Here is a 21,719-nt window from a genome sequence, read left to right on the forward strand (position 1 = left end):
CACAATGCCACATATGACATTAAACACGTGTGTAAATTAAGCACCCTGGAATAATTCACCCTTCATATTTGGGTAACAGCTTTGCTAAATCAGTGTATCAGCTGTGGGGTTGTCACAGAAGTTCCTAAAGAGCTGGGCATTTAAACCTACCCCTCCCCATATCCTCCCACTTTCTGTCCCATGACTATCCTGACTGATGGTGACCTAGTACATTTTCCTAGTGAAAGATCAGGGCAGGAGACATTGGAATCGATGTGGGGGCTGTAACACTACAATGGCAGAATTCCATTATTTATGTCAATGAGGAAGGCCATGATTAAGCAACTTAAATAACTACCCTGACCCTTCTCTGTGAGTCCCCACTCTCCTGACAATCACTGAGCTGGTTTTCAGATCTGGAAGCTTTGTAAGCTTGTGAGCTTCCCCACCAGGTTAGGGAGTTAACAACAACACACATTTAATCCATCTCAGTAGTAATGGTCACATATCTCAACAGAGAGCTTTTCAATCCCACACACAATCTAGGATACACTGGGAGATCGTGGAGCATAAAGTAAAATGCAGCCCCAAGTTTTAACACGCTTCATGCAACTTCCCAAAGCGTTACGACTACCGGCGACCACACATTCAGTTTGTATTACCCCCACACGGGCTGTGGGGAGGAACAAATCTGAGAGGGTAGAAGGTACTCTCCGATAGACCCAGCAACAACAGACAGCCGGCTGAAATCCAAGGAGACGGCAGGAGGAAAGCAAAAGCTCAAAGACCTTTTGCAATCAAATTCTCCACTACCTGGAAAATGGGCTCAGGATGTGTGTGTAGAGCGCACAGAGACATGCCTTGGGGCAGCGCCACACTGGAGTCCCGGTTCTGCGGAATGTGACCGGCCAGGCCACGTACCGCACGCCGGCCAGGGTTGCGCTGGTGCAGCCGCAATCGATGTTGGAGGCTCCCAGCAGCGGACAGTCGTACTACATCTCAGTTGCAACAATCCGAACGACAGGCAGCTAAGGACGGGTTCGGTCTCCCTGACTCAATTATTTTCCTTTCCACATCATTCAACAATCTGTCTAAAGACCTGTAGGTGCTGAGCTGGGGGTGAGAGTGGGCGTCATATTTTCTATCCCCCGACGTCTCCCAGCTTCGAAACTCAGGGCACCTCTCTCGGCCAGCGCGTGGACGACACACAAAGAGGAGGCGGCTGGCGCTCCTTGGGATCTGAGCTCTGAGCCTGGTCATTTTCGAGCTGGGAATTAGGAATTCCGAGCTCAGCAAGAACCCTAGAGAAGCACCGGAAATGCTTCCGAACGCTTCAAAGGGAAGTGGATTTGCAAATCAAAGTTGCAGGAACACCGGGCGCCCAGCCTACTTTAGCGGGTTACTAGGGAACACCCAACAAGTTTGGCCACCGGGGGCTCGGCATGACAGCGCCGCGCCGCAAGACTAGAGAAGCAACTTGTCGCTCGGGCGCGGAGCCAGAGCCCCAAGCTGTCTCCGCGCCCCGAGCTCAGGAGAGGACCCGAGACTCGGCGTTGGGAAGGCGCAGCTCCGTGCCTCCGGAGACATCCTGAATTGAAAGGGTCTCACCTGGACCGCGCTGCTTCCAAGGACGTCCCCCAACCGTGAGACGTTTCACTACGAACACTTCACCTACCTACCAGCCCCCGACCGATGAGAAATTAACAAAAGAGCCAGCCATCGGGGGGAAAAAAGGGGACCCGGCGCAAAGTAGTAGTAAGGAGAGGAGGGAAGGCAGCTCAGCTTGCGGCGGAGAAAGAAGGGAAGAGGCGGAACAGAGATGAGTTATGCCCCAGGCACCCGGCTCCAGGAAAAAAACCAAGAAGGAAAGAGAGCGCAAGAAGGGGGAATGGGTTCTTACCCCGCTTCCCATCACTTACACACCTCCCCCTTTTTCCTCCTTACCCAGCATGGAAAAGATGAAATCCTTGGCTGTGTGAATCTCCAGCGCTCTCTGGTCGTCGTATTCCCGCTGGTCGTGCTTCGTGAATTCTTGGATGAGTTTGTTCAATTCCTCCACCCGAGCTCCGGACCTGAAATCCAGCTCCGGGAACGTAGGCTTGTTGTTACAGCCCAGGGAGGCTGCCTTGCTGGCGGTGGGAGCCGCCATCTTCATGCAAAACGCGCCGAGTAGCAGCTCCGCGGCGGCGGCAGCACCCACCCCCGCCCCCCACCCCGCCCCCCTGGGCCTCCTCCCCTCGCCGGTTCCCTGGCTGTGGCCCCGGGCCGTGGGCGGGCTGGCGTCTAGGCGGGCGGTCCCGGCTCCGGGCGTCCCGGCTTCGGGAGGAGCTGGACTGCAGCGAGGGTGCGTGTGTGGCCCCGACACCCTCGCCTGCGCCCCCACGCCGGTCCCGATGCTGCAGGTCCTTGCCCTCCCCTGGCCCTCGCTGACAGCGGCGACAGCGGTCGTAGCGCCAACCGGAGCCTCCCCCCTGGCGAGGAAAGTGAAGTGGAAACAATGTGAAATTCACCAGCTCTGAAATCAACAAGCTGCCGGCTCCCGTGTTACGGAGCCAGCACCAGCGTCCCCATTTAAAGGGACAGCACACCCAGTGGAAAGAAAAATGAAAAAATGACAAGAGGTCTGCGCGCCTCTGCCGCTTGCCAGTCTGTACTCGGGCAGACGTGCGAGGTGTGGGCGCATTCTTTCTCTACCTCCACCCGCTTTGGGGACAAGGCTTGTCAAGCACCTTCAAGGAGAAGGGAGTCTTCCTCTGTCTGATTTTAAGGGCGGTGTCCTGGACGAAGACATCTCTATGGGAGCATTTCCGTATCAAGAACTCCAGTGCCTTTAGATGGTGAAGGAACCTGCCTTAAGGAATTTGAAACTAGTCTTCTGCCCTTTTCTGCATAGATTGCCAAACGATAAGACTGAGCGTATCAAAAAAAAAAAAAAACGAGTGCCCACCCCGGGCCGGTAGAGACACTCCCCTTAGCCACTAAAGTCTCCCTACCTTTGCCCTAGGTAATTTTCCTGTGTAATGGCATATTCACCTTAATATATAATGAGTTAATGAGCTCCAGCCTGCTCTAATGTAAAGATAGGGAAACTGAAGTGTGGGTGTGGGGGAGGGGAAACGGAATGCATTGCCCCAGGTTCCAGTGAATGTTGAATGACAAGGTGAAAATTCTCTCATTCAACAACAGTTTGAGTACGCACTATTTGCCGGGCAGAGTGCCAGAATCTGGGTAGACAGTGATAAGACAAAGGACACGGTTCCTACACAGGAGTTAGACTTACTTGACAAGGTACCTTCCATCTAAGTCGTGGGCCTTTAGACAGAATAGGATCTCAGAGGTGTTTTTGTGTTTATGAAGTTTTTGGCTCAAACACTTAGGAGGCCTATTCTTAGAAACAAAGTTTGCCTTCATCTCTCATTCTCCAAAATCCAAGTCTTTCCTATCCCACCGTCCCTGTTTGAGAAGGACCTTTTCGTTTTCTTACCTGGCTTCTCATAGCCAAGGATACAAACTCTTTTGTTAGTCTAGGCTCTGCCATGCTTTTCCCTACAAAATGGAGATGATGATAACTCCCGTCTCCTAGGTTGTTTTAAGGATTACATGAGATAAAGTGGGTCAAGCACTTAGTGGATGCCTGGCATAATGAGTACTTAATTAAATGTTCGCTGCTACTATTGCTGTTGTTATAAACGTCATTCTTTCCCTTCTCCAACCTGTTCTCCACATCATTGCCACAGTGATCTTCACAAAACACAGATCTGGCCACTGACATCCCCCTGCAGTTTCTCTCCTCCTTACTCCCTTCCCAACTTCAGACCAAAGCCAATTTCATACCTGCCTTTTCCTGAACGCCTTCCCTAAGACACTTCCCCAAGCTGGTGGCAGTGTCTCCCTCCTTAGAACCTACACTGCATCCTTGCAGAAACTTTCGTGTGACACTGATGAATTTTGATGTGGCTTTGTCATTATTAATGCAAGTTTCAAGCTATGAGATTCTTTAGGAGAAGGGCTACGTCTTATTCATCTTCATATTTCCCGCAGCATTTAGGCCTGCACAAAGGTCTTCAATGTTTATTGAATCAAGTAATGACTGAAGAAGACCTTTGGCATAGCCAGTTAATTTCTTTTGCTTTTGGTTTCCTTCTCTTTGAAACAAGTTTTCTCACCCAGTCTGTATTAAAGAAGGGAGATACACGCCCAGATAAATGCTGGTGAACTGATGAGGTTGCCACTTAAACCTCTGGCTTTTGCAAGTCTGCTAGGCTGCCCTGACTTCTCGTCTGAGAGGGGATTACCGTTACTTGGACAGTGGTGTAAGCCATGCAAGTCATCGGAACTCCAACACAAATCGATCTGCTCCCATCTGTCAGTGCTTCTCTCCTGATCAATGGCAGGTATCTGTGAGGGAGCCGACTGAGGCACGGTCGTTCCATGGCTCGGAGTGGTCCTAGTTCACCCGTGCAAGCAACAGACTCCAATCTACACAAAACAGTTTGAAATAATTGAGGCAGAAAGGTCAAGATGGCTTGAAGGAGGCATTGTTCCTCCCTTGTTTCTATCTTTGCCTGTGATGCTTATATTCATAGAGAGAAAACAGATGAGCGGGAATTGTTCTCATTGTGCCGTAGCCTGGGCCTTGGGTGTTCTCAGTGAGTCGATGAATAGTCTCTCTGTTTTTCTACGTTGTCTGTTCCACCTTCCATCAGCCAGATCAGAATTCTATGAATCATTGACCTTCAGTATTTAGTGAATGTCCTGAATAGTAAATGAAATACCTTTTATATGCTCTTATAGAACTCTGATAAGATGGTATTAATATCTCCTGTCAAATTGGCAAAATAGGGAAAGAGGATCAGGAACCTTATTTCCTGAATTGGTCTCTTGGGAGACTTTTTTAACCTCTGGGCCCTAATAGACAATGAGTGGCTCCAGGGCAAGTGCTGTGTCTCTTCGCCTTTGTAAACACTGCATTTAATACAGTTCCTGGCCCATCTTATGACCTTAATTAATATGTTTGAATGAATTAATTAATACCATCTCTCAAAGTCAAGGAAGTCAGCATCTAGGTGATTTTTGCTACAATCAAATATCTCAATGTAAGCCATTTGTGGTTTCCCGACAATCACTTAAGTGTTGTTATAAGTGTAGGTATTTCTTCTTGAGTTTAATTAAATGCTTCTATTTTCATGCCTTCCCCCCTCCACCCCCCCACCGTGTATGTTATATGGCCTAAGAGAAGGAAGGGAGATGGACAATAAAATGAAGAGAAAGAAATAAAAAATAATTATTAGAAGATATTAAAGATTGTCTCAGTCTTAGAATAAAAGTGTGTATTTCTAGAGTTTTGACAAATGACTCAGGAAAGGGGAATGGAGTCTACCATCTAACTAAGCACTGAGGTAGGCTGTTTCTTCGCTTGCTCCTGCAGCATCAAACAGACCAAAGAAACTCGCTGCCTGTCCAAACTGGTGGCCCACTTAGAGACAGAACTTGCCCCTCCACTTTCTCACTTGCGAATTTTATTAGCTTGTGAAAGGAGCCCTCTTCTTGCATCTCTGGAGCTGTTTGTTTTTAAATCCAGCTCTAAAGTTCTGTGGCAAACCCTCAGCCATGAATAACTGGGCTGTGCAGAGCGTGCATTAAAAATAGCAAGCTCCACATCCACATGATGGATTAACAAAATATAATTTTAAACAAAGATTCTCTGGTCTGACAGAGATTTAAATAGCAGCCCAGGCTACAGATCTGGCCTTCTTGGGCAGCTGGATTTTCCATAAAATTCTAACAAATGAAAGTGCCCCAAGCTTGTTATAATTTGAAAATATAGGCAGGAGAAAAGAGAAACAAACATCATAGACATGTGGAATGTTGGTGGTGGAAGAGATCTTGGGGGATAAATCTGTCCACCACCTTCATTTTGCAGATAGAAGAACTGAGACACAGAAAGAGAAAGGAAACTTGTGTAAATAGTAAAGACCGTGCTGTTTCTATTTTTCATACTAACTTCAACTTTCGCAAATATTTATTGGGTTTCAGACCACCAGAGGGGGCATGGAAAATGCCGTGCAATTTGACCAGAATCATAATAAAACACAAAGAGGAGAGCAGCCCTTGGACAAAATGCACCCATCGCACTTGAAAGTTAAATCTCAATAAACCAGGAATTGCTGATATTTGGAATTACTTGGCTACTGCTTTTTCTCCCGCCATCGGGACTAGAGCTGAATTTCCTTGGTATCTCATAAAGTCATTCAGGGGCACACAACCCTGCTTGGGGCATGCTGGGCAATTTCATCTCCGGTGAGATTAGGCCACTGAACTGTTAGTGAGGTCCCCGGAACAGCGTAGATAACCCTCTTCACTCAGTCTATTCAGTTCTAACAAGGTGAACCCCAAGTAAGGCCCATCCCCTCTGACGCATTCCCACAGTTCAGGGGCCTTGCTCCACCCTCTCCTTCAACCCTGTGCCCTAATAACCCTGAGGTTGTTAGGTTATTAGTTATGAGGTTATTAATAACCCTAATAACCTCTAGTTGTGAAGAAACTGTACAATGTAAATCTCTCCACCCAAATCTGTCCTTTTATTCTCTGCCCCTGCTGTACTCAGGGAAGCCAAATCTGTACGTGTGGAAAGAGGAAAATGGACTCCGGGAACAGCGATAACAATATCTGATAATTGCTAACAATTGTCATTCCTTACATTGATAGAGCACTTACCAGTTCAGCAAAGCGTTTACCACCAAAATCTGCTTATGGATCCTCACAGCCTCCCCCTAATGCAGGTCAGTCAGGACTGTTATGAGCGTTCCAATTTGAGAGAGAAGAAACGGGGACTCAGTGAGGTGGTGATTTCTGTGAGCTCCCCAGCTAGTCATTGTCATCCTTCAGCTCTCTATTTAGATGTCACTTCCTGCAAATGGCTTTTCCTGAAGCTCCTTCACTCTCTTGCATACCCACGTCTCGGTGGTGTAGGTTTCTTATAGACTCTCCTCACCTTTTGACGCCATCATTGCTCTTCTCATACGTCTTTGTAGCTGCCTGATAACTGATAACTGTCTTCCTCACAAAAATGTATGCTCCGTGTGGACAGAGACTCATCCATCTTGATCACAGATGTGTCCCCAGTGCCTATCTCTGGGTCTGGCATATGGGAGGTGTTCAAGAAATGTATGATAAATGAAAGAGTAAAGGAATGAACCAGGTGGCTGGCTCCGGCCCCAAATTCAGGTCGTTTGATTTAGGACCCAGGTTCTTTCTATCAAACCTCCTTGACTCTATTGTTAGCAATCATTGAGAATCCAGAAAAACACCAACGATCTCTTACGTTTTAGAGAGCTTTTCACTTCACCTAGCATTTCACATGTACAGTCTGATCCCAAAGCTCAATCCATCATGGCGAACAAAGCCTTTTGTTCCTCTTCTCTCTGCCTTAAAATCTGAGCTCAGGGCATTTGCTTGATAAATTTAATAACAAAATAACTTTTAAAAAATTAACTCCAAATTGCCCAATTCTCTTTCTTTTAGGGACACCCAGTCTACTTGACCTCTACACATCAGGCAAGAAAAAGCAACTGATTAATTGCCCTGGAAATCCTCTTCGTATATGAATACCATAACCTCATCAACTATTCTAGGGAACTGTGGGGCCTCTCTTACCAGTCTCTTGACACTGTCCATCCCCTTCTAGCCCTTGAACTTGCCAAAAGGCCAGCTCTACACCAATTCATGTCCTGTCTTGTATTACCTTGGGTGCTGGGTTACGTGCCAAGGGTGGAACGCAACACCTTGTCAGTGAAGGGTGGAGATGTTTGGTCTGTCTTGCCACGAGCACTTAAATAAAGGGCTGTCACAGGGGTAATTAATTTATGTTTTTTCTGGGTTGCTGTAGAGGATGGAACCAGGAGAGGTCGATGGCTGTTACAGAAATACAGCCTTCGGCTCGGGATACAGAAGCGTTTTCTAACAATGAGAGCCACTCTGCACAGAATATGCTGCCTTATGAATTAGTAAACTCCTCATCATGGGAGGTGTTCAGAGCCGTGTTACCCATCTGTCAGGGTCACGCTAGAGGAGGTTCCTGAGTTTGTAAGGAGCTTAGACTGTGACCCCTGAGCTGCCTTTCAGCTCTGAGCAGCTCCGACTCCATGATTCTTTGTCAGTTAATGTAATAGCTGAGAACTAGTTTCTACAAAGATCCACCTCACAACAGAACTATGTTCTGCACTCTAAACACAAGGTGTTTTATATCCATTTTCACATAAGGGCTCAAGATCAAGGATTGTGTCTTTTTTCTAGGCTTAAAATATATACATATGTCATTGTTTCTGACTTTCCTCCTGTCCAATTCTAGCAGTCTATTTCATTCCACCCCATACTAAGAAGTTCTGTGGTATAGAAATGTGCCACAGACATCACACACGTCTCACACCCAAATCCGCATTCAGAGAAGCTCTCAAGAAAAACAAAAGAAAGATATTTTCTTTAATACATTTCTTTACACACTCATTTTATAATGAGAGAAGCTGGCTCTCTGGGCAGGCCTATAAAACTGACCAGGAAATGGGAGTGATGCCCATTTTATTTTCCAAAGCTTGTCAAAATATGATCCTCTAAACCCTGCAGTGTAACAAGGTTATTTGGAAAAATGGCCTATTTCCCCCCCAACTATTCTCAGCGCAGTGCATGAATAGAAGGAGTTGTTTCCCCTGCTCCGAGACCTGGTGTGTTGAGTTGTGGTCCAAAGCTCATTTTGAATTCCAAGTTGCAAAACCTAGAGAGAGGGCATTTGAGGAAAATGCTGACGTTTCGTCAGCTCTGACAACATTATCACACACAACTAGAAATATGCTTTCTGGACCATGCCTGCTAATTCTGCTTTCTCTGTTAGTAGTTTCTAAGCGGGAAAAAAAAAATCCTCAAACCTTTTAAATTCCCCAATGTTTCTACATAGTCTAGTGGGAAAACAAAAGAAAAAAAATAGGAAGGAAAGAAATATAGAAAAGAAAGGAGGAAAGAAAGAAAAGAAAAAAGCCCACAGCCCCCTTACTCTATTCAATTTCTGATGATTCAAGTCTGTTTAAACTCCCCTGGGGACATGAATATGTGCACTTTATTGTCATTTGCCTCAGAATGTTTTTGGGGGGTGGGGAGGAGGGTGCATATAGATATACATTACGAATAAATAAATTCAGATCAAAGCAGTGGGCTGGAAGTCAGGAGATTGCTTCTAGTGTGGCTTTTGCCATTAGTGAGTTCCACAATCAGAGAAAATCCTCTCCTCTGAAACTCCTTTTCCTCAAGTGTAAATGGATAGAATAATGTGTCATCCAGGCATGGCATTCTGAGACTGTAACGCTGACACGAAAAGACAAATAAAGCAATCTTGTGCTCGGTACAGTTTCTTAACACATTTTGTTTGTTTGTTTATTTTCTCCAGTCTGGCCTTGCACAGCTTGACATTCCATAGTAGGACATCCTAAGAATTTTTGTTTTAGAATTTCAGCTCTAAAAGAATTACCCTGAAATCAAGAGAGGGGAATCTGTGAGTGCATTAAGACCCCCTCCTTGGCATCTCTTGGCTAATAGCCTCTTATTCTCTGCTGGTGGCGGAAAAAGCAAAGCCTGCTGCTGAAATTCACTCAGCAGCTTGGCCCTGGGGCATGGATCTATGGCCTCTGGGTTCTTAGGGCCCAGCCGGGGCCCAGCAGGTGTGTTCAGACTCCAGAAATCCTCCTCCCCACAGGATGAGAGGAAACAAAGAAAGTACCCCAGGAAGCATTTACAAGAGGCTGCAACACACTTATAAAATCATTTCCTGGCCCTAAAATTAGATGCAAGGTTTTGATGTTCTGAAGCCCTGGTGCAGGATGAGTGTATATCTGGGCCTTTACAGTCAGCTTATAAAGCACTTGGGGTCAAGGAATTGCGGTTCTGGCAAAAAGCCTTAAGGAGTCTTTTTACGACTTTACAACCGAGATATGGAAGAAGTCTGGTCCTAGAAATCTAGGCTGAAGCTTTCTTTAAGTACTTTGGAAAAGAGCAACTTTATAAATCTCAGGTAGTAATTGATGATAGCGTGATTAGTAATGAAAGAAATTACAATCGTCATGCAATAAATAATTTTCAAGTGTGTATGATGATAAAAATAGAGGCAAGATTATGGATATTATAGCCATGCACACAACCCATAGCTGTCAAAGAAGGGTAGGAGGGGGTTCAGAATTCTACCAGATCAAAATCTTAATCCTACAGATGAAGGCGATGAGGTGCAGAGAATGGAAGTGACTTGCCTATGGGACCACACAGAACACACACGCAGGCAGGGCTGGGACATTTTTTGCCACACGTGGTGACACAAGAGCCAAAGCATGTGAGGGCAAGTTCAAACCTGGTAAGTAGCCAAAAGAGCTATTGTCCATAAGGCTGTATTTTTTATTCCTTCAATCATTCAACAAATATTTATTGAACTTCTGTTTATGTGTCAGGCACTGTTCTAGGCACTGGGGATACAGCAGTGAACAAGGCAAAAATTCGTGTTCTCCTGCAGCTTATAGTTCAAGTACATCACTGAATCTAAATGATAAACTGGACATATTGTGTTACAATTAACCTCTCCATCTCTGTCAATCAGGGTTCTCCAGAGAAACAGAACCAATAGTGTACACATATATAAAGAGATTCATTTCAAGGAGTTGGCTCATCCTATTGTGAGGGCTGACAAGCCCCAAATCTGTAGAGCAGGCAAGTCCAAAATCTTTAGGGCAGACTGGCAGACTGGAAACTCAAGCAGGAGTTGATGCTACAGTCTTGAGGTCGAATTTCTTCTGGAAAATTCCATGTTTTGTTCTTAAGATCTTTCAATTAACTGCATTATTGGGGGTAATCTCCTTTACTTAAAGTCAACTGATTATAGATGTTAAGTATATCTACAAAATACTCTCTCAGCAACACCTAGATGACTGTTTCATTAAATAACGAGGTACTATTGCCTGGCCAGGTTGACGTATAAAGCTGACCATCACACAATCTACCCAATGAACATTTATTAAGTGCTTATCACATGCCAAGTTCTGAGATAAATAATGCATAGTCCCTGCCCTCTAAAGGAAGGGCATATATCATTTACTTAAATAAATACATAAAAATATGAAGCCTTACAAATCCATAATAGAGGTAGAGAACAAGAGCCGAGGGTTTGGAAAAGAAACAGTGCTTCTGGGTAAAAAGATCAGGAAAAGCTGAAAACACAAAAGACAGTTGACCTTGTCTTTGGAGAATGGGTAAAATTAGAACAAGGAAAACAGGAGGATGGCATTCCTGGTGGAAGAAGTGGCACAAGCGAAAGTGTGGAGTCAGTAGAATGCGTGATGTCTATAGAAACATTGAGTGGTTCAGTTGGGCTGAAAATATAGAGCATTCATCAAAACTTCTTTTGTTAGCCAGTGCTTACTCAGTGCTTGTTCAAGTACTCATTCCAAAGATATTAAAACGTTTGCAGATGAAACAGGGAGGTCAAGAGACTCCTCCAAAGTCACACAGGAAACCTTCCTACGCAAATCAATGCCATTTTCTTTCAGACGCTAGGATACTATTGACTCTTCAAAACTGAGTTTTACCGTCCCTGAGAAAGGAGACTATGCTTTTATTGTGGTTGTTTCAGTTTAACTATCTCTGAGAAAGATGTCACATTTGTGTGCTTTGTATACTCCATTCATTACAATTCCCCTCAGCCCTCTTGTTTCCGTGCCCCAAGCCCCTCCTTCATTTCAAGGAATAGCTATTGGTTTAGCAAGTCACTGTTAAATAGATGTGGCCCGTGCCTCACTCTTCTGCCAGCCTCCCTTCCTGCTTTAAACTCGTCTTTTTGCCTAATAGGAATTCATGTTTTCTACTAAAGAAATAACCAGCCATAAGTTTGGTGCCAAAATTGGTGGTTTTATAGCACTCCAATCAACGTGCCTGGCTTTGAGGTTAATGTAACATTTTAAAAAGTTAATTATAGGAATTAGAGGATTCCAGACACTTTCCAAACAAGTGTTCATTCAGCTTCACATCGCTGTGAATTGAGCAGAAGTAAATTGTCCCTCCTACTTTCCACTTTATGAAGGGAAAGTTGGAACTGAAACCAGGAAGTGACATTATCAAGTGCCTGGTTACACATCCTCATAAAGTGCATTGCTTTAATTAAATCTATCAAACAGGCCAGTAAAAGGGAGACTGGGGAGAAATAAGGTTATCGATCAGAGGTATTAAATAAATGGACATCACCGAGGAGTGGATGTTCACAGATGTGTGGAACGCTCAAGGGGGATCAGAGTTCAGCTTCCTTGGTGCATGGCTGAATATTTGTCTTGTAGTAATGTTCTTCTATTATTTCCAAGTGGGGGGAATCTAGAAAGTGTCTAAGGCTTAGAACCCAATATTACTTCACAATTACTTAATGCTTTAGATTTAGATCACGTTTTGGAGGGCAGGGTTCAACCCTCCACAGCACGTGAGAAACCAGTGTAGGTGTGTGTCTAGGAGGTGTCTGTGTTTATTTCAGAAGAGCAAGTGTGGAGAGATAGATGTGGAGCATCTTGGAGAAGGAGAAGATAAATGGTAATTGTGTTAGCTCACTAATGGTCTTTGTTAAATAAAATTTCTCCTCCAAGAGCGGGTGTTAATGTATTGTAACAAGGTTTAGTTTATTGTGATTCACTCTATCCTCAGGATAAGGTCACATCCCTTTGGATGAAGAGCAGAGTCTCCCCTAAAAAGAGGGGCAGACTTAGAGACAATCACCAAGGCAGAGGCAAGGGCTCAGAAAAGTACCTAAGGCAAGTCCACGGCAGATAGAAAAGAAGCCTTCCTCACTTGGGATTGGAACTTGAAAAGGATGAAAAGTCGAAAGTCACTTCCAGATGGGTCAGGCTCCAGTTGGCCACCTGTGGGGTGCCTCGGTCTGTGTCAGCAGGGTGAGGCATCTGTGTCTTCCAGGGCTTGACCACACCACAAAGCTGGGTGGGTAAAGCTGCAGGTGTGCCCTGATTGTTAAAGAAAGCGTTGTCATGTGGGGAGAGTGCAACAGGTGCTCCAGCAAGAAATTTCTTTGGGACTAGGAAATCTCAGGAGGAATGGGGATCTAATGGAGATCTAGTGGAGATCCAGCCCCCCTACTCCAGGATCATAATCCTGCCAGTCCCCTCCTTGGGAGACTTCAGTTTGAGTTTACTCAGCTGAGTTCCCTCGCATGTTCACCCAGGTATAATATTTCAATGATAAACTCAGGTTGCTGGGGGAGGAATGCCAGCAATCTCTTCTTGATGTTCTCCAAGGAGGGAGCATTTCCCACAGTGGCAGGCCTTCACAGTACATTAAATAGATGAGGTAACTAGTCTATTTAAATGGAAATTGAAGCCCAGTTTTCAGACCTGTAGGAACCATTCCTTGCACCTGGTAAGCTCCTTATTTCCCCGACAACTTTGTCCTTAATAGCTAGTATTTTCTGAGCACCTATCAAGTCTCAGATACTGTGGTCCATTCAATCCTCACAATCTTCTTAGGCGGTTGCAGGATTATTCCCATTTTGAGAGTAGGAAACCGGGGCTTGAATTCATCGTGTAACTTGTCCAAGGCCACGTGGTAGTAAGCAGCATGCCTGGACATTCCCCTCTGTCTGCCTCAGTCCATGTCTCTGATCTGGACCATCCCCCTTGGCTGCCTTCTGGTTGCCTCCCAGTGCATATGATGGCCTAGCGGGTAGGGTACTGAGTGGGAAGTGATATGGCTGCGTTAGGAGGCCAGACATCTTGGGTCTGTTGTTTGCCAGCTGTATGACTTTTAGGCCTCCTGGCCTCTCTGAACCTCAGTTTCTTCCTCTGCAAAATGGAAATAATTCTTTCCTCTTAGCTTCAAAGTTTTTATGGACTGCATGTGAGAAGAAGGAATATAAGTGAAAACCATAAAAGTACTTAAAAGGAATTGTTACACCTTCATTTTACATTTTCCTAATATTGCTCAAGAATTAATGAGGTCTGGGGTCGAGGAAAGAACCCAAGGGAAGGCAGGAATCATTTATTCATTCAGCAAATACTATACACTATCGTGCATCAGGAATAATGAAGCAGACGTAGTTAACAGCTTCAGGATAGCTGATCTGTGAAGAGCTTGATTTCTTTTTTCACATTTAAAAGAGACTAACACTTAGATCAGTTACTGGGAAACCCTCTCTGAATTGCCGCCTGAGCTATAACTGTGTTGAAAATGAAGGAAAGAAAAAGGTGACCTTAATGCTGGCCTCCAAGAGGGCTTTTGGTCAATTCAGCACCTTTTTCAAGCTGTAAATTCACTACCCAAATTGTCTGCTTAGATAGTTTTTCTCCTCTCAGAAGGAAGACAATGCGGACTGTTCAAAATTAAGAGTCTGCTTCTCACAGCCATATCGCTGTGGAAACGTAATTCAACAAGTTTTGCTGAGTGTTTTCTGGGTTCTGTACCATGCAAGGGGTGGGGTGTGGATGGTAATGTTGACTCCCATCGTCTGTGACACTTGGTACCCTACCCTCAAAACAGTAATAATATCCGTGAGAACTGTGCTAACATATGTGAAATTTTAGAGGTTGAGATAGAAATGGACTCAAACCAGATGTCAATATAAGAAATAAGTGCTCGGGCATTCTGAGGTTTACGTTCTTGGATTCGAAAGGTGAACTCCTTTTGTGAAAGCTTCTGAAAGTAAAGCAGAAGAGCTTTAATTTGGTTTTGTGGGCAATTAATGATCCCATTAAAGGTTTTAGATCAGAACAGTGACGTGATGAAAAGATATGAAAAATCCAAACCAAGTGTCATAGTTGGGACCTTTGTAATTTTGAAGGTTTTATTATCAGAAATCACTCAAATCAAATTAAGCAAAGAAAAAAAGTGTAAATGGAGAAATTTATTGGCTCATATAACTAGAAAGTTCAAGAAGTGGACTTTGGTCGTGATCGTTTGGACATTCAAATAATCTCATGAGCTCCCCAATAGCCTTCATTCTTAGTCCATCTGCCCGTAGTGATAAAATGGCTGTTAGCTCCAGGTTTATGTGGGTTTTAGAGATGATTGCCCTGGAGAAAGAGCCTCTGGAGGAAGGCACTCTGGTGAGCTCTGATTGACCCAGTTTGGGTCACCTGCTTATCCCTCAAAACTCACTGCGGCCAAGGGGATGAAGCTGCTTGACTGGCCTACTGGGTTGTATGCAATCCCTGAAGTAGGAAGGAGACTCTGGTCAGTCCTTCCCCCACCTCCTTTAATTGCAAGAATTGAGTAAGAGATTTACAGAATGAGGATAGAGTCCTTTCTCAAAGGAAGAGATACTGGGCATACAACACACACACAAGTGCATTACCCAAGCTAGATTTTAACACACTTACATTAAAATAGAACACCTCTTTTTTCTTTAAATTGTGGTTTATTCTTTTAAAAATTGCTTTTATGCATTCATTTTATAGTCACTCAGTGCTCTAAGTCATAGCTACTATTTTTGAGTACCTAGCCCAGAAGTTTCTCTATTTCTCTATATGCAAATAGGTTCAGTTCTGAAAAGTTAGTTGTAGATCCTTCTGTTCATAACTGAATCAGAAGGTGTAGCAGAGCCAGATAACTGAGCCCTAAAGACTCCTTCATTGAGTACAGTTGTTGCCCGGAAGTGATGCTCAGCCTGAGATTCTGTTTCCTGCTTCTCCATGCATCTGGAGTAGGAGCCATCTGGCTAGTTCTTGCCCATAAGAAGTGCGAGGCAGTGATGTATATCCTTTCTCAGTGGATGGTTAAGAGGTGGGTGTGCCTTCCCCAGATCCCCTTTCTCTGTTAGCTGAATGGAGAGGCTCTTGGACCTGAAAGAGAACCCAGCCCCAGATACAGAGTTCCTGGCTCCCTGCACGTGAAATGTCACCCTACAAGCATCCCCACATTGAATTCTTTCATGAATGAGAAATATGCCTTTATTGTGTTAAGCCGATGAGAATGAGTCCTACCTTAACAAATACAGAGGGCTTTAAGCTTGTTGTCCACATCCTCATTCCCACCACATAGAATTGGGAATGTGACCTTCAAAGCTTTGAAACCAAGTATTCACTTCTTCTCCTTACAGATATGCCTTTCCTTCAACATCTATTCCCAAAATAACCAATTTATTTCATAGGCTGTAAACCTGTTGAGTCAGGTCACCTACCTCCTTGATAATTCCTCTAAGCATTATGAGGACCCCGGTAGTAGTTACTGGCCTACACTCACTCCTTCTTTACTGAGATCCTTAAACCCACAAACTATTCATAGCTCATGACGAGTATCATCAGCAAGGTTATCGTGTTCTGCCTTCAGATTCTTTAACAAACTCATGGCCTTCTCTGTTCTGAATGAACTGATTGCTCCCAGTGCTAGCATCACCCACTCCAATGGTATTCCAGCCCATCAGTCACTTGTCTTTTGCTCTTAATGATTACTGCTGATTGCAAAGGTATAGACAGATCCTTGCACCTGCTTCATGAATAGCTTTGTCTTCAGAAATTTTCCTGCAGTCTAGAGAATCATGCCACTTACAATTTTTAAATATACCCTCGCTTGTTTATATAATCATTGTGTGTATCTTCTTATTCATACTTTCAACATTTTCCTTGCTTTTGCATTTATTGGATATTATGGATTAATAACCTTTGCAAAACATCTTGAAACCTAGACATATAAAGCGTATACTCTGTAGAATATGAAAAAAGTGTGTTGGCCCCAAGACCAAAAACAACAAATGATGTCCCCTGTTGATGGTGAGCCCAATTGATGTATTTTTACATTGTTCTTAGCTTTATTAACATGTATGAGTGCTCTTAAGTTGTAGAATCTTAGAGTGCCAAACGTGGAAAGGTTATCTCATTCAGTTAAATCTGTACATTTTATGCATGGAAAAAAAAAAAGAGAGAGAGATTGAGAGGGGAATAACAGATTCCTGATCACGTGACTAAAATGTTCATGCCAAGATGAATGAAGCAGAATTTAATAATACACGAGAGTTTTCTTGATTTCCTCCCGTCTGCCCCATCAACTTTTACTAAAGACGTTTTGGTTTCACCAGTACCACTTCTCCCCTCAGTCCTCTGAAAAGATGCATCCTTTCTCTGCCTCACTCACAGGAGAAAGCATAGAGAGAGCAGCGCCTGGAGACACACAGGACATGATGGGAATTCATGTACGTCTCATCAATTCCTAGGCTCTGGGTAATGGGGGAAAAAACCGAGCAAAGCTGAATAGATCTATATGATCAAAATCTGTGAAAGAGATCAGGGGAACAATGTGGTGTGAGGTGAGAGATTAAAAGACTACAATTGCTGATGCTTTTGAGAGAATTCAAAAGTGAAACCTGTCATTTCCCCTCTGCTCTCAGAATCCTGTGCTAATTAGTTTGAAAGATAGCCATTTCTGAGTTAGAGCCAATTACTCCCAATATCATTGAACATTCCAAATATCATTGAATAAATTAAACTGTGTAAAGTACTGCTTTTCAGATTTTTATTCGAAAGATCCCTAACGTCAGTAGGAAGAGAAGTTTTATTCCTGGGCCTGGGGATGAAGCCCAGAGAAAAACATTTGTTACCTTTAAAATGTATTAGGTTAAACTATATACCATTGCCGTTTTTATAGGCTCCAAATGGCTGAATATTAGCAATCGCATGTGGTTCAACCTAATATAAGAACTTGACTTTCTGTTCGCAATAGACGTGTGTTTATTTTAATATAAAGATAGGATTTTAAATTCCTTACCTTAGAGTAGAAAGAATTTACGGACCAGGAAGATATGTCATGTTCACTCTGTGGCTTTGAGTGCCCTCTGGCCATTTGAAGGTGGGAGAAAAGCAAAAAAACCTCTCAGAGACACCAAGCTAGGCAGCTTAAGAACCACCAGAAGGAGTCGGCTTGATTCAAAATCAAACCTGATGGTGGAGTGTGCATGATGGCAAGAGATCGGGGTATAAGAATGAGCAGGATGAAGTCCCTCCAAATAATCTGATGTCCTAGGAAACTTGTCTCCTCCACAGCGCTGAGTACGCCTGTGTCCCCCACCCTATGAAAAGTTCAGAGATGCCCAGTCTGGAGATTTTAGAGACAAAAGCACACTCCTAAGAGCCAGGAACATCTATTTCGTCTTGATTGCTTCTTCGTGTATGTGTGTGAAAGTGTGTGTGTGTGAGTCCGTGTGTGTATGAGAGAGTGGGCTTGTGACAGTTGTGTTTGTGAGAGTAAGAGTGTGTGTGAGTGCAAGAGTGTGTGTGTGTATGTATGAGTGTAAGCATGGTAGAGGGATTTCTCTGTGTGGAAATTGGATAATGCTTTACTGGAATAACGAAAGCACTGGATAGAAAGCAAAGGGTTTAGAACTCAACGCTAGCTCTGGACACTGGCTAATGTACGTACTATGTAAGATGCTAGAAACTTTCCATCTTTCCCATATAGTTTCTGTTAGCTAATATCTATTTCCTATTCTGATTGGTAGCAAAACTCTAAAAATTAGAGATCTGGTGACTTATCCAAGAGTAGGAAGAGGTGGCAACATTTAGAAGGGGAGAGACAGAAGGTTGTTTGAGGTTTAAGGCAACGGAGATAAAAAGACTAGGTCTGAGAAACGGCCCCAGGACTCACTGTTAGAAAGCTACCTGTAAGGGGAACAGGGTTCCTGAAAAGCCCTGTAAGGGCCTGAATATTTCTCCCCACACACTAGTCGGGAAAGTGAAAGTACACCCGTAGGCAGGTGGATATCACCAGCTGTGTGGACGAAAGCCTCTAGGACTAATGAGTCAAACCTAGAAGGAGCCCTTTACAGAAAAGGGCAGAGCATCCTCACCCAGGTCTCTTGGCTCCTACAGCCATGAGTACAGATGCCCATAAAAGAATAGAGGACAGCCTCGTGAAGGAGAAAAAGATGATTTGAAACGCGACTAGACAGAGAAGAAATCAGTCACTGGTTTCCTTTCAAAGATCCAAATTAATTCAGGAAGTGAGTTTTCCTATTTTTCAGAGTCATCTCTCAATTTTTTTAATCCAAATCTTAAAGGATGGGGACCCCCATCAAGAAAATATTCTGTCTACTCCAGAGTCATACCAAACACTCTGTATTTAAGTACTCACTTTATTTCCAAATGAGTTTTTCATGGTTTGGGGGGTAAAATCTGATGCCTTTGTTTAACACATTTTTCTTGGTCACTATCAGGACTTTAGAAAGAGCTCTTATTTGATTTTCAAAAGATAATTAGCAAACTGGATATCTATGCAAAAGTAATTTTGTACCTCAGCAGAAAAGGGTAGTCAGCAGATAATGCAGTCTTGTGGCTTTTCATTAGCTAACTCTCCCTGGGGGCGATTCAGAGGTTAGGGTCGTCCTCATCCACTTTCTCAGTTGCTGTTAGAATTACTGCTGCAATTCACCAGGCAAGGCAAAAAAACACAACTCCCACCAGAGCTAACCCTTGGAATTGAGGCAGATGTGATGTATTAAGTGTCGCCCATGTTACTCATTTTAGCTATATTATTTAATCCTCTCAACAATCCTATGGGTTAGAACTGATCTCAATTTTAACAAGAACCAAACAGGTTTTGAAAAGTTAAGTCATTTCCCCAAATTCACACAGTTAATAAATTGCAGAGTTGTCACAGTCTTTGTGACTCCAAAATCCGTTACCTCTCTGCTCTACTTCTTGGCTTTATAGCATCTCTCTCTTTAATCTCACGCATAGGATAAAAAAAATCTCAACCATCATTGTGGCTCCTGGGATTAGAGAGTCGAAAAGGAAGTACAAATACTTCATCTACCAAGGGCAATACATGACCCCATTGCTATAGTGGTTTTCATACTTTTTTTAATGCAATAAAATCTTACCCGAAACCTACTTATTAGAAACACATTTTATTAATGTACATTAATTTGGTAAGTTCAAATGTATGGCATTTGCTTAGTAAAAGAAGTGAGCTATTTTGATAAATACGAAAATTTGAAATTAGGAGTAAAGATGGCAGTTTCATTTTTTTATCAGCTTGACTATTAATGAAATATAAAATATTTGCACACCCCCTAAAGCTCCTTACAGAAATTATTACTTTAGAATTCTTCCTTCCTTCCTTCCTCTCTCTCTTCAGAACGTACCAACCATCTCCTCCTAAGAACCACAAACTGGGGGAATGAGAAAGTGATCTTACTTTTAAGAGCTCATGTTTTAATCAAAAAAGACGTAGCATGATCATCAATAATCTAAGGATGAAAAGTGTCATGTGAGGTACAAAATGTTATAGGAGTTTGAAGGGGGGGGACTGTTGTGGTGGGCCTGGGGTGCGGATCTTCGGAGACTTTGGAAAAGTTTTTCAAGAGTGGTGGGAATTATACACGCTGCGATGAAGAGAATGGCTTTCAGATGGAGGGAAAGCCATGATGATGGAGGAGGAAAAAGGCAGGTGGTAAAGCTAAAGATCAAGTTGTGCGTGGAGGAGAGTTGTGAGGGTGGGACTGGAAAGGTGAGTTGGTGTCAGGTGGTAAAGTCCATGAATGTCTTTCTGAGGGAGTGTGGCCCATAGGCTACGGGGATTAGGGGCCATCAAAAAGTTTTTGAGCAGGAAAATGAAGATAACCAAGCTGTCCCTTTTATGAGATCAGCCTGATAGTTGACTCTTGTGGAACACGGATCAAAGGAGGGAGAGATTACTGTTAAGGAGAACAATGAAGATGATCGTCATGACTCCGGAGAGGGAGAGTCATTCTGGAGGAGGGGTTCTTCATGACGATGGCAAGCTCCAAAGCTGTGGGATGGGAGGAGGAAGGATATAGCGATGTCCTGGTGTGCTGGATTGAATAATGTTCCTCCAAAATTCATGTCCACCTGGAACCCATGAATGTGACCTCATTTGAAAATAAGGTCTTTACAGAGGTAATCAAGTTAAGATGAGGTCATACTGGATTAGGTTGGGCCCTCAATCCAATGACTGGTGTTCTTATAAGGATAAGAGAGATTTGGAGGCATGGAGTGACATAGGCACAGAAGGATGAAGGCCATGTGACAATGATGGCAGAGATTGGCATGAAGCAGTTGCATGCCAAAGAACACCAAGGATTGTCAGCAATCATCAGAAGCTAGGAATAGGCAGGGAATGACTCTTTCCTGGAGCCTGCAGAGAGCATGGCTCTGTGGACAACTTGGTTTCAGACTTCTAGCTCCCAGAACCATGAGAGAATTAATTTCTGTTGCTTTAAGCCACCAAATTTGTGTTAATTTGTTACAGCAGCTCTAGGAAATGAATCCACCTGGGCAACCTTAGCAGGATAGGATGGTAGTGGTCACCTTCAGAGACAAGGAGGGATTCATAAAAATTTAGTATACCAACAAGGACAGAGCATCTTTCTATGACAAACTCCATAGTGGGCCTTTGTCGGGGGCACAAAGATAAACAAGGCATCGCTCCTAACTCAAGAATCTTACATACTAATTAGTGGAGACTGTGAATAATCAATGAAAGGGACTGTAATCGTGGGAAGAGATGAGGAAACTGAGACTCAACAAAGAGAAGTGACTTACTAAAATGCATAGGGGTATAAAGTGGCAGAACTGGGCTTGAACCCATCTCTCCTGCCTCCTGGTCCAGTTCTGAAGACAGATATACACAGGAGAGTAAAAGCAAAGAGGAGGAGCCCTGTGGAATGGAGAAAAGGGCTTAGAAAAAGGAGGCTGGAGCTCTTTGAGGATCATCCC

At 43.7% G+C, this 21,719-nt stretch overlaps 1 protein-coding gene across 3 annotated transcripts in view; it reads right to left on the bottom strand.

Moving 5' to 3' along the window:
* The window catches only part of MB21D2 (Mab-21 domain containing 2), a 109,316-nt gene extending 105,671 nt beyond the window's left edge, over window positions 1-3,645 (bottom strand). The window contains exon 1 of one of the 3 annotated variants that reach the window (XM_001500296.7): window positions 1,924-3,645. In XM_001500296.7, coding sequence (XP_001500346.1) covers window positions 1,924-2,134 — 211 coding nt within the window. In that variant the 5' untranslated portion in view covers window positions 2,135-3,645. Of the gene's footprint in view, window positions 1-792; window positions 1,834-1,923 lie in introns of those variants that run through there. The other 2 variants (XM_023623501.2, XM_070242697.1) reach the window with 2 other exon arrangements.
* Between the last annotated feature and the right edge of the window lie 18,074 nt (window positions 3,646-21,719).

This window comes from Equus caballus, chromosome 19 (genome assembly GCF_041296265.1).
Source record: "Equus caballus isolate H_3958 breed thoroughbred chromosome 19, TB-T2T, whole genome shotgun sequence".
Lineage (NCBI taxonomy): Eukaryota > Metazoa > Chordata > Mammalia > Perissodactyla > Equidae > Equus > Equus caballus.